At 41.8% G+C, this 12916-nt stretch overlaps 1 protein-coding gene across 7 annotated transcripts in view; it reads right to left on the reverse strand.

Moving 5' to 3' along the window:
- Nucleotides 1-12916, reverse strand: part of PXK (PX domain containing serine/threonine kinase like) — a 59682-nt gene that overhangs the window by 25300 nt on the left and 21466 nt on the right. For 6 of the 7 annotated variants that reach the window (XR_014025431.1, XM_081320044.1, XM_081320043.1 and 3 more), the window contains exons 4-10: nucleotides 11789-11975; nucleotides 10695-10772; nucleotides 9933-10006; nucleotides 6422-6496; nucleotides 5855-5959; nucleotides 4747-4848; nucleotides 3791-3952 (exon numbers count right to left, since the gene is read on the reverse strand). Coding sequence is in view for 6 of the 7 variants with exons in the window: in XM_081320044.1 (XP_081176170.1) it covers nucleotides 3791-3952; nucleotides 4747-4848; nucleotides 5855-5959; nucleotides 6422-6496; nucleotides 9933-10006; nucleotides 10695-10772; nucleotides 11789-11975 (783 nt within the window). In the remaining variant the exon portion in view is untranslated. The remainder of the gene's footprint in view (nucleotides 1-3790; nucleotides 3953-4746; nucleotides 4849-5854; nucleotides 5960-6421; nucleotides 6497-9932; nucleotides 10007-10694; nucleotides 10773-11788; nucleotides 11976-12916) is intronic. The other variant, XM_081320048.1, reaches the window with a different exon arrangement.

The raw sequence follows: 12916 nt of genomic DNA on the forward strand, positions 1-12916 counted from the left end.
GACAGAGGAGCAACCCCTGTCCCTAGCCCTCCAGAGATCATTCACCAGCGTGACCAATGCCGTCTCCGTGCTGTGTCCGGGCCTGAAGCCCGATTGGTACGGGTCCAGATAATCAGTTTCCTCCAGGAACAGAGGGAGCTGATGCGCCACCACGCTCTCAACAACCTTCGCCAGAAAGTGAAGGTTGGAGACTGGACGGTAGTTGTTTAAAACAGCCGGGTCCAAAGCAGGCTTCTTGAGAAGGGGTCTCACCACCGCCTCCTTCAGGGTGGCAGGAAAGACACCCTCCTTCAAGGAAGCAGTTATTACTGCATGGAACCAGCCTCGTGTTCCTTCCCGAGCCGCATAAGCTAGCCAGGAGGGGCACGGATCCAACAAACAGGTGGTGGTGCTCAGTCTCCCCATGATCCTGTCCACATCATCAGGGGAAACAGGGTCGAACTCATTCCAGATAACGTGCTCAAGACCGCCTGATTCCTCCACATTAGACTCTGCCCAGTCAGAGTCCAAGCCGGTCCGGATCCGAGCGATTTTGTCCGCCAGATGATGACTAAACTCCTCGGCTCGTCCCTGCAAGGGATCCTCTCTCACCTCCTGATTAAGGAGGGAGCGAGTCACCCTAAACAGGGCGGCCGGGCGATTATCTGCGGACGCGATAAGGGCAGCAAAGTAGTTAGACTTCGCCGTCCTTATCGCCGCAATATAAGACCTTATAAAGGTTCTTAACTGCAATCGGTCGGATTCGGATCGGCTGGATCTCCAACCGCTCTCTAGACCTCGTCTCCGACGCTTCATCTCCCGGAGCTCCACAGAGAACCATGGGGCCCAACGGGATCTGCGACGGGTCAGAGGTCGCATGGGTACAACGCAGTCGAGTGCCCTGGTGGCTGCCGTTTCCCAGGCCTCCACCAGGGCATCGACTGGGCTGTGGGTAAGGGTGATAGGTATAGGCCCAAGCGCCCTCTGGAACCGATCTGGGTCCATTAGGCGCCTGGGGCGGAACCACCTGGTCGGCTCCGCCGCCCAGCGGCGGGGGATGGCATGACGGAAAACCAGCCTCAGGAGGTGATGATCTGACCATGACAGAGGGGTGATAGATGGAGAACCCCCTCCCAGATCATCCAACCACTGTCCAGACAGGAACACCAGGTCGAGAGTGTGATCCCCCTCATGAGTCGGGCCCTCAATAACCTGGGTCAGGCCCATGGCTGTCATGGAAGCCATGAACTCCCGAGCTAACTCCGACGACCCTCCCAGTGATGGCAGGTTGAAGTCACCCAGGACTATAAGCCTGGGGAACTCCACCGCCAACCCTGAGAGGGTGTCGAGCAGCTCGGGCAGGGCTGTTGCCACACAGCTGGGCGCCAGGTATGTAAGCAACAAGCCCAACTGAACCCGAGGACCACACCTCAAGAGGAGGGACTCACTCCCGGCCATCTGGACAATGGTGGCCTCCCGGGGACACAAAGTCTCCCGAATAACCACTGCCACCCCACCACCCCTGCCCTGAGCCCGTGGCTGGTGCAGCACCCGGAAACCCGGCGGGCATAACTCGGTGAGAGGCACCCCTCCCTCCGAGCCCAGCCAGGTTTCCGTGATGCACGCTAGATCCACACATTCCTCCTCGATCAGGTCACGGATGAGGGGAGCTTTATTAACTACGGATCTAGCGTTAAAATAGACCAGCCTGAGCTCAGGGGCCTGATCACCCTCATCCCCGGGTAAGAGGGTGCTAACCGGAGGGTCGGAGCGCGCCACCGCTCGAAGATAGCGGGGGCGCGATCCCAGATGTTGATATGACCCTCCGCGCAAACACCTGCTGCCATACCCTATCGCCGTGGGGATTCGATGCCCCACCCCCACATTCCCAGCGCCAGCAGCCACCTCCCCCGACCCTGTCCCGTCAGGACCTCTAACAGGTCCAGACTGAGTGCCGGTTACAGGTTCCCTCCCCACCCACCCCTCCCTCCCCCTCCCTAACCTCTTAAAATAACCGGCTAAAAATCTGATCAGGGGCCTCTTAGCACGTCTTAACTCGAGGCCCCTATCCAAGCCCAACCACCTCTCGGAGTCCCAAAGCTTGGGCCCGTCATTAAGGGGAGTATGGAAACAGGCGACAGGTCGCGCCCATGAGGCAGGAACCGCCCTAAGGGCATACAAGTCCGCTTCGGAATAACGATGGATCATATTGCGCTCGAATAGTCTCTTAGGGCCGATGTTGTAAATATGGCCAAAGGATTGTTCGTTGATGGTGCAAAGATGGAAAAAGAAGAGGTCCAGTGGGCATAACTCTCAATCTGCAAAGCCATCTCAGCTCTCACCTGAGATGGAATTCCAAGGGACAACCTCAGCCGTCCTCTCACTCCGGCTGAGGAGTCTAACTGGAGCAGAGAGAGAAAAGGGGAGTCCTAAGCCAGGCCCACCCCAACTGGTCTCCCACACCAGTGAGGTGGTCGCTGACCAGTCCAAAACCGTCCTCCCACCACGGTTCGGTCCCGTCCACACTGGATTATCCATAGGGAGATCTTAGTTCCCATCAGGTATGGAACTAGCCGTAGTGCCTGCCTGTCAACAAAAGAAGTAAGGAACAGGCAGGCCAGGCCTCTGTCGATCCTCACACCGCCAGCCCGCACCGCCAGTCTGGGGGGGGGGAGAACAAAACATTCTCTCCCCAATGTCCATCCACCAGTCCAAACCATCCTTCAACGGCGGAGAGAGGTGATCCCAGCAGCTATGTTGAGTCCGGGAATTCACTAACATGACCGCCGAGGCCGATGACCAGGCCCACAATCTGCAACCACCATCCGGAAGAAGAAGGAGGCTCCTCACTGCCAAAAAAACGGTGTCAGCCAGCAGATGGTCGTAAAAGGATCTCCGTCCGGTGGGGTCGCCGCCGCTGCCCCTCCGACAAGCAGAGGGTATCCACGGCGAACAGGCAGAGGAAAGAAGGCAGGTGAGGCGTCCTGGGCTTCACGGCGCTGTAGCGGTGCTTGACGCCATAACAGAGCTCAACAGGTCCGCAGGGATTGTCAGCGCTGCTCATTCAGATCAACAGGCCGCTAGCTCGGGGGGGGGGAGGCTCAGCGTCACGAAAAGTAGCGCCCAGGAGCCGTTTCAAAGATCCCCCAATCCCTCCACAAACTGTTATTATCCTTAATCGTATAATACTGGGATGCACAATTTTGAAACACAAAAATTTACACCCATTCGAGTTGTGTCTTGCAAATCATGTCCAAAAACTGACGCCAAGATATAAATTAAAATTTATCTTTCCAAATTACATGGCTTTTGGACTATAGATTGTGCATCTCTCCATAACTACATCTTTAGGAAAAGACAACTGGTATTTGTGCAGCAAATGAATTGCAACTATATGTTTCTTGTCTACTAGGAGAGTTTTCTGGAAAAAGTAGGACCCTAAAATTGCATTTCAGAGTTAGATAATTGTTCTCCTTCTGCTGCTTCTAGTCGCCTTTTGTGTAAGATTTCCTGTTCTTTCTCTTTCTAAGTTGAAAGATGAACTCTTCATTTTGAACACAAAAAGCCAGAAATGTATGATTTACTTTATACTTCATGTTTATATAGAGTTGTTAAGCACTCAATAGGCCCACTCAACCCATTGTTCATAGGAAAGCAGAATGTACAAAGCAATCCACATTTCTGTATGCTTCTTGGATTAAATTATTTTCTCGCAACATTAGAAGGCTTTTTGCTTTGTTTTAAACAAACTATTGCCATGCCTCACGTTCAAAATTAATTCCCATCTGCCAAAATATTTGCTTCCACTTACATTAATTTTACGGAATTGTGTGAAGTAGGATCGATAGAAGGACGGGAGCCCCAGAAGGGAATTCTCTAAATCCAGTAACCTACACGTGTCTCCTTCTAGCACAACATTGGAAGCATGTAGATGGCCATATGGGAATCCTTTCTCATGCAAGAACTTTAAGACCTAGAGCACCAAACACAAAAAATATTTCAGTCTGACAATCAGAAAATGAACTTCCGTCTACAGCATTTTGCCACAGAGACATCCCAGCTTCAAATGCTAAAAACGCCCATTAGGGAAAACAGATGGCATTCATTTAATGACTAAGGATTCGCTTAATGACTGCTACAAAAAGGTGGTACTGCTACAAAAATCAGTCACAGTCACATGGTAGTCCGCTTAGCAAACACTACGACTTACAATTAATTCTGGGTTCAATTATGATTGTACGTCGAGGATTACCTTATCAAAGTTTCATGTCATGCTATATATATATATATGTATATATATATATACATATATACATACACATACACACACACACACACACACACACACACACACACACACACACACACACACACACATATATATATATATATATATATATATATATATATATATATATATATATATATATATATATATATATATATATATATATATATATATATATATATATATATATATATATAGGATGATTTAGACAAGGATCTAGTGCCATTTCTTCCAATACTTTTTTTTAATCCTACGTATAAGAAGAAAGGACAAAACTCTCTAAAAAGCTGGGTTTGGGGGGGTATTTTAGACACAAAAATTGTATTTTTAACTTACGGTATATGTTTAAATGATGCAATGAAATATGGTGTTCAGTACACTTGTTATTATCCTCCGACAAATGTAATTTTTTTTATCTTTCAAATGATTATGTCTTGATGCCACATCAAAATTCATATAGAGGATTGAACCTTTTTTACCTCCAAAATTTGTCGGCCAAATGTTTTAATTTGTTGAAGTTCAAGACCTTGAATTTTCTTCGGGTTGCAGTACTTCTTCAGAAATGGATCTTTTGGTTTTGCCTTTGAAAAGAAATCCCTACTATGATTACAAGTGTCAAATATCAAAAAAGACCTTATTGTTAATAGCAGATAAAAAAGATTCAAGAATTGACACACCTCAACTAACTATGAATTCTTAACTATTTAAATATGGTTAAACATTAATTAATGTTGAAATTTCCTCTTGGATAAGAGAAAATGCCCCTGAAGATGCTACTTGCCAGCTCAGTGTTATGTATATTGATTTACTTATTCAATTTTTATAGCCGCCTATCTTAGCCAGTTTGGCGGGTCAAATCCCGAGTGCCGCGTAACAGAGTGAGCGCCTGTTACTTGTCCCAGCTTCTGAAAACCTAGCAGTTCGAAAGCACGTAAAAAATGCAAGTAGAAAAATAGGGACCACTCTGGTGGGAAGGTAACAGCGTTCCGTGCGCCTTTGGCGTCTAGTCATGCCGGCCACATGACCATGGAGACGTCCTCAGACAAGCGCTGGCTCTTCGGCTTTGAAATGGAGATGAGCACCGGCCCCTAGAGTTGGAAACGACTAGCACACATGTGCGGGGGAACCTTTACCTTTACCTATCTTAGCCAAATTACTATATATGTAATGAACCAGGAATTACCAAATTTTTTGTATCCAAGAGTGAAAACAGACTAACAGAGTTGGAAGGGACCCTTACATATCATTTCAGACAAATGTTTATCTAATCTCTTCTTAAAAGCCACAGTTAAAGGATGTTGGGAGATGAAATTTCCCAAGGTGCTTATGACAGAAAGGGGGGCTAAATTTATGTGTATTTACTCCCCACAAAACAGAAGAATTATTACTAACTAATTAAATTTTTATGTCTCTGACCATCTCTGGGTGGTTTGCAATTACAATCTGAGGAAAATAGAATACCACAAAACAAAAGGTAACACCAAAGCAAATGCATTAGTCTAGCTGTACTCTTAATCAATTAAATCCTTAATCAATTAAATTGCATATGTATGAAATACATCACCAAATCTAAGTTCTTTACATTACCTTATAAATAACGTCTTTTAGAGTTCCTTTTTCACTGAAGTGTCTAATTACTAGTGCAGAAGATTCATTGGCTGTGGCAAAAATGACTTTGTAAATATAAGGATGCTGTCCAGAAAAGAAAATGAATTAACATTACTTTCATGATATACACATTTATATAAAGCCTTCCCCAATACCCATTCCTCAGCAACTTAAATGAGACTGAATCATGCATTGGAGTGACAGGATCACAATTCTTTGATACAGAAACCTTGGCTAGCCATATTATAGATGTGAATTAGTAAGACAACTTTAGCCTCTGAGCTTAAGGCAGATAAAAGCCTCCATTTTTTGAAACAAATATTCTAGTGGAAATCTGCAAATGGAAGAAAGGAAGGAAAGAAGATAGGGACAAGAGATTTATCTGTACAAAGAATCAGTGTTTCATCTTCATAAGTTAAGTTAGATGATAATCTATAGGCCAGTCTCTAAAATCAAGATGAATCATGGACAAATCTTCAGTTGTGATCTCTATGTAATCTATGAACAAATGCTAGTTTGCCTGTTTAAAGCTAATTATCTACTTACCGAACAGGAAGAAAGAAACTTGACAGCACACTGAAGATCTCTGTCAGGTAAATATTTATCTGGACCCAGGTCAGCCTAAAAATGTAATAGTTACTAAATGTTGCATTGTGTAAAAGTGTTGTTATATTTCAATATTTACTTTTGATGTCATTCAGAAATGGATTTGGAGTCACTCCCAATACTTTCATTTGTTAAAAAACATTGTAATATTTTTCCCTTATAGAAACTCTTGAGATATGTGAAAGCAGATAAAATGATCACATAAACCCCATTCTTTTTCTTCTTTAGTAAATGCAATTGGACAAGACAGAAGAAGGAATTCTGCTTGGCACAGACGAAACTTGAAAAATATTGTCAGTGTTCAGGATCCAGATGCTATGAGGGCAATTCAGAAATAAATCTCTGTTTGCTTATCAATGACAGACACTCACAGATACAGAACTTTTATTATACACATTAGAAAACTACATTACTTTTCGACATAACCGCCATTCAAATTGAGGCACTTGTTATAACGTCTTACTACTACTAATTCCTTAGTAGTAGTCACTCAGCGCCAAATCTGGGCTATGGGGGGGGGGGATGATCAAAAACATACCAACAGAACTGCTTCCAAAGTTCTTGGGTGCGTCTAGCAGTATGCAGGCGAGCATTATCGTGAACCAACACCACACCGGAAGTCAGCATGTCCTAACGCTTGTTCTGGATGGCTCGTCTGAGTTTTCATAACATTTCACAGTAGACTTCTAAACTGATGGTTGAACCAAGCTCCATGAACTTCATTAGTACTCCTTTGGCATCTTCACATTTGGTGGGATATTCTATGGCACTACTTCCGGTGTGGTGTTGGTTCACGATAATGCTCGCCCCCACACACTGCTAGACACACCCAAGAACTTTTGAAGTTCTGTTGGGATGTTTTTGATCACACCCCCAATAGCCCAGATTTGGCATCCAGCGATTACTACTAAGCAATTTCAAACCTTGTAAGATGTTATGACAAGTGCCTCCATTTAAATGGCGATTATAATAATAATAAAGTTGGAACGTGCCTTGGAGGTCATCTAATCCAACCCCCTGCTCAGGCAGGAAACCCTATACTATTTCAGACAAATGGCTGTCCAGTCTCTTCTTAAAACTTCCACTGATTAATTGTTCTGTCAGGAAATTTCTCCTTAGTTCTAGGTTGCTTCTCTCTTTCGTTAGTTTCCATCCGTCGCCTTCAGGTGCTTTGAAGAATAGCTTGACTCTCTCTTTTTGGATTTTGGATGACTGCTATCATGTCACCCAAAATCCTTCTCTTCATTAAACTAGACATAGCCAATTCCAGCAACCGTTCCTTTTATGTTTTAGCCTCCAGTCCCCTAATCATTTTTGTTGCTCTTCTCTGTACTCTTTCTAGAGTCTCAACATCTTTTTTACATCGTGATGACCAAAACTGGATGCAGTATTCCAAGTATGGCTTTACCAAGGCATTGTAAAGTGGTATTAACATTTCACGTGATTTCGATTCTATCCCTCTGTTAATGCAGCCTAGCACTGTGTTGGATTTTTTGGCAGCTGCAGTAAACTGCTGGCTCATATTTAAGTGATTGTCATCTAGGACACCGAGATCCCTCTCACAGTTACTACTATTGAGCAGGGTTAGGGTTAGGGTTAGGGTAGGCAACCCTGACTTGTGGACTTCAATATCCAGAATTCCTGAACCAGCCATGCTGACTCAGGAATTCTGGGAGTTGAAGTCCATGAGTCATAAAAGAACCAAGGTTGCCTACCCCTAACCTTATACTGTAACTGTGCATTTGGTTTTTCTTGCCTACTTTTTTCACTATTGAATTTCATTTTGTTAGATAAGAGTCCAATGTTCAAGTCTGTCAAGATCCTTCTGTATCTTAAGCCTGTTTTCTGGACTGTTGGCTATTCTTGTCAGCTTGTTGTCATCTGCAAATTTGACGAGTTCCCCATCTACCCTCCTCATCCAAATCACTGATGAAGATGTCGAAGAGCACTGGGCCCAGAACAGAGCCCTGGGGCACCCCACTACACACTTCCCTCCATGTAGATGAAATTCCATTAAAGACCACACACTGAGTCAAAAAGTAATGTAACATTGTAGTTTTCTAATGTGTCTAATAAAAGTTCTGTATCTGCAGGTGTCTGTCATTGATAATCAAATGGAGGTTGATTTCCAAATTGCCCTTGTACATAATGTACTGGCAAAGACATATAAACAGTAAGCCTTCTGGAAAGAAGAGAGACCAGCTAACATAGACAGTCCTCGAGTCACAACCATAATGGACCCTCTGATAGTCATAAGTCATAACAGTTGTAAAGCATGACCGACCCAATTTTACAATGTTTTTTGCAGGGGTGGTTAAGTGAATGATGCAATCGTTAAGTGTGAATGTGCAGATATTAAAAGAACATGGTGATTTTAAGTACAAACCCATTGTTTCACATGGGCATGGTTTTGCTGAAAACTAGAAGTACTAGTTTTCGGCAAAACCATCACAAAACACAATCAAATGATCAGGGGATGCTGCAAATGGCTGTAAATGCGGCCATGTTGCAAAATGCCTGAAGTGACTGCTGGGGGGGGGGGGCAATCATTGGGACTTCAGATCCAGGTCATAAGTACTCTTTTTCAGCTAGGTTGTACCTTCAAATAGTTGCTAAGCAACCAACCATAAATCGAAGACTACCTGTCTCTTATTTAGCATTTGTTTTCCATTTCTCCAATAGCTTTCACAGTTTAGCAACAAAAATCTAATGAATCATTGCCAATCCACACAAGATGGTATTTTTCTATTCCTCATTCCTAATGTCAGATTGCAGGGGTTTTGTCTTTACAGTAAATAAATGCTTAGTTATTACTCCAGTTTTTGTATAATGTTGATTTAGCAAAATCAGTGAACTGTACAAATGATAAAATGACTGAATATGTTGTCTAGTCTCTCTGCTAATTAATATCTTCTTACAAAAATCAGCCATTCAAGATAAGCCAAGTCAAGAAACAAACCTGCAGGGAATACTATTTTATTGTTGTAGGATATAATAACAGAATCTTGAAAGCCTGTCCTGGTTTCTCTTCTATCTTGTATTAAAGAAAATGAAAATGGACCTATTTTGACTTTCTTTCTCATATTTGCTTGACTCTCTAGACTGGGGGTGTCAAACTGCTGGCCCACAGGCCGGATGCATCATGCCGAAACCGTGCCCACCCACCCCGTTGGAAAAAAAATTGCGACACATCATGTGACATTGCGAGTTTGACACCCCTGGTGTAGACTCGTAATTGTTCTCTTAAGTCCTTTTGCAATGACTCTTCCACATTTTCCCTAAGGTCCTCGCTAAACTCTTTATAACAGCACAGTAGTCGCTTAACTTTAGAAAAAGTTCTCAGAGTTTTCTTTTGAAAGTTATTCTTATGCACATAAAGGAAAAAAAAATCAATGTTGCAATTTTGGTAAAAAAAAATGCCTCCCCCCCATACACAAAAAAAGAAACTAACCCAACTTAGCACTAGTCGCTCCTTTGGTTGATTCTTAATCTTCATTAAGAAATATTTCTTTCGTATCCTCCAGCCTGAAAAACCATCAAAATAGGTTAAAATGAGTTGTAACTGCTATACACCATGCAGAGTCATGCTCTTGTGAAATGAGTGATCATACAAATGAGAGAGAGAGAGAGAGAGAGAAAGGGAGAAAGGGAGAGAGAGGTATTTTACAATACTGTAGTAGCATTCAAAAAATTTTTTTTACTGATTGTACAATTCCACAAGGCACATTGAAAGATAAAAAGAATAACTGCTGTTTTAAAATACACTGCAAAGCATAACATTCAGTAATACAGTATGTGATAAGGACCCAGTCGACACTTGACATTTCCAGTTACTAAGATATAAAGACTGGAAAGACCCTTTGACTTAGGTCCGAGCAAAAAAAACAAAAAAAACACAGCAATTTGTAAATGTTTGATTTATAGATCAGGACTCTGTTTGGCAAGAGTAGGGAGGAAAGATTATTTAAATCCTTTGTCCCCTGCTGTAGTCTAGGGGTGGATTGGAGCCCACACAGCAGAAATCTGTAAGATAAGTAGCATGACAGCAGAATCTTGATTCTGACAATCAGGAACTACATCAAAGTTTGCTCCTTATGTTTGCTTACAAAACAATCTACATTAAAACACAATACAGAGGTGGACAGAGCAACAACATATTCTGATGTCTGTGATATATAATTAATGTTATATGTCTAATAACTAATGTTCTTACCAATATCTTTTAATGGTTCTACCACTTCCCACTTTGGTTCCGACCGAAAAAACATTGAAACATGCTGTAAGGCAATTTCTGCAGAGACAGGGATTGCAAAGATGTTATATTAGTATTGACAGTGAAGTTAATTTCAACTTTAAAATTTTATCTGTATGTCAACATTCCACAGTAAGTTATCTCTAGGTTGGCTGATAAAGCTTAAATTGGAAAGCATACACCTACAAGCAACATGATATAGGAGGAAATGTCAAACAATAAGGATGAAGGCATCATAATATATTTTTCCAGTTTCATTCACACAAAATACTAGAAAATACGTGTATAATTTGTGCGGTGGAAAAAACCTGGACTTTGTACCTAGCCATGTAGGATATCTGGAGAAAGTATTTGTAAATTTCTGTAAGGCAACACATATTTTCCATCATGCTGGTTCAGGGAATTAATAAATACCTAAGGACTTCCACCCAGCCATCCATGCTGAGAAGTGAGAAAAACTGTTAACTGAGAGACATATTTACAGATAGACAGGCTCCAGTCACAGAATATCTTGCATGAGATACAACAAAATATTCTACAACAGCTTCCAATTATTATTTTTTGAATACAAGGGCACATTAAAATCAATTGCAATCATAATGTCTCATTTGCCTAAAATATATGCTATTCACTAAATTTCCTTTAGTATGATTGGCAAGCATGAAGCTCAGTAATGATAACATTCCATGAATAAACACTGAAGCCAGAATCACAAGAGAGTCCAGGAAATTCAAAAGTTAAGGGCAGCATTCCACATTCCACTCTCAGGTCACCCTACTGCGTTCAGGTGTTTCATCTTTGAACATGAAAGCAAAGCTCAGTGGGGGAGAAATCCTTGAGCTGCAAAATGCTTTAGTAGAATAGACCAGCAAGGACATCACGTCTATAGTGCTGGCACTTCCATGAGCTGATAGAACTGACATATTTTCACTTACATATTTTCAGATACGTAGAGAGCTACTTCTAAAGTCATGGAGTCTTTTGCAGAAAAGAGAGGAAATATGTGAAATCTGCAGTAGATATTTGAAATATTTTTCAATAATTTATCTCCTTACCAGTGTAGTTAATAGAATAGTTGTTTGGGTCCAAAAATTTTTTTACTAGTTCACAGTTGGATAGGATATGATTTGAAGTAATCACACTGAGATAGTTCTGAAGGCCCTTCTGTCTTTCAGCAATGAATTCACGGTCCATATTTCCAATCAATTTTTTGGGAGGAAGAGGTAGGCTAAGAGCAGAAATCTTGAAAAGAAGAACAGGCCTAGTGAAAACTACTAATACAAAATATATTCATTACATCTGCAACAAAAAAAATGCAACTAATATCCCATCTTACAAAAGTATTGACTGGGCTCATACACTCTATAAACCATATGATGGTTTGTTAAGTTTACTGCAATACCTTTTTCATGATTTCTAGCTTAAATATTTTATATAAGTTAGGCCTCTGTGGCTCGTTCAATGAACCAAACTTACAGCAAATGATGGCTTAAAATGTCATATCATGATAAACCAAGGATGCTTGGTTTCTACAAGAAGCTATACTGATAGGCCTCGACTTACAACCCATTTAGTACCCGTTCAAAGTTACAATGGCTCTGAAAAAAGTGACCATTTATAACACTTTTGACATTGGCAACTGGTTCATATTTATGAGGGTTGCAGTATTCCGACGTCTTGTAATCAGCTTTTACAAACTTCTGACAAGTAAACTCAATGGGGAAGCCAGATTCATTTAACAACTGTTTTACTAACTTAACAATTGTAGTGATTCGCTTAACAATTGTGGCAAGAAAAGTTGTGAAATGAGGCAAAATTCACTTAACGTCTATCTCACAACAGAAACTTAGGGCTTAACTGTGGTCCTAAATCAAGGACTACCTGTAACTTCCAACAGGTCTAACCATCTTAGACGTAGTGAAGGATGCTGAGGACTGTAGTTCAGCAACATGAGAGGGTCAAACATTCTCACTTGCCCCACACAGAATAAAGTCTTCCAATTAAAGGTTTATATTAATTCATTAGCAATAAAATGGCAGATTTTAGGAACATACCAAAATATGTTACATTCCTAAATATACTCTGATGACTTTATGTCACCAGAACAAACTATGATATGTAAGCAAATGAAGCATAATGGCAACATTTGGTCAAAATCTTGGTTTTTGAAATAACATGGAATG

Source organism: Vipera berus (assembly GCF_964194415.1).
Source record: "Vipera berus genome assembly, chromosome: 2".
Lineage (NCBI taxonomy): Eukaryota > Metazoa > Chordata > Lepidosauria > Squamata > Viperidae > Vipera > Vipera berus.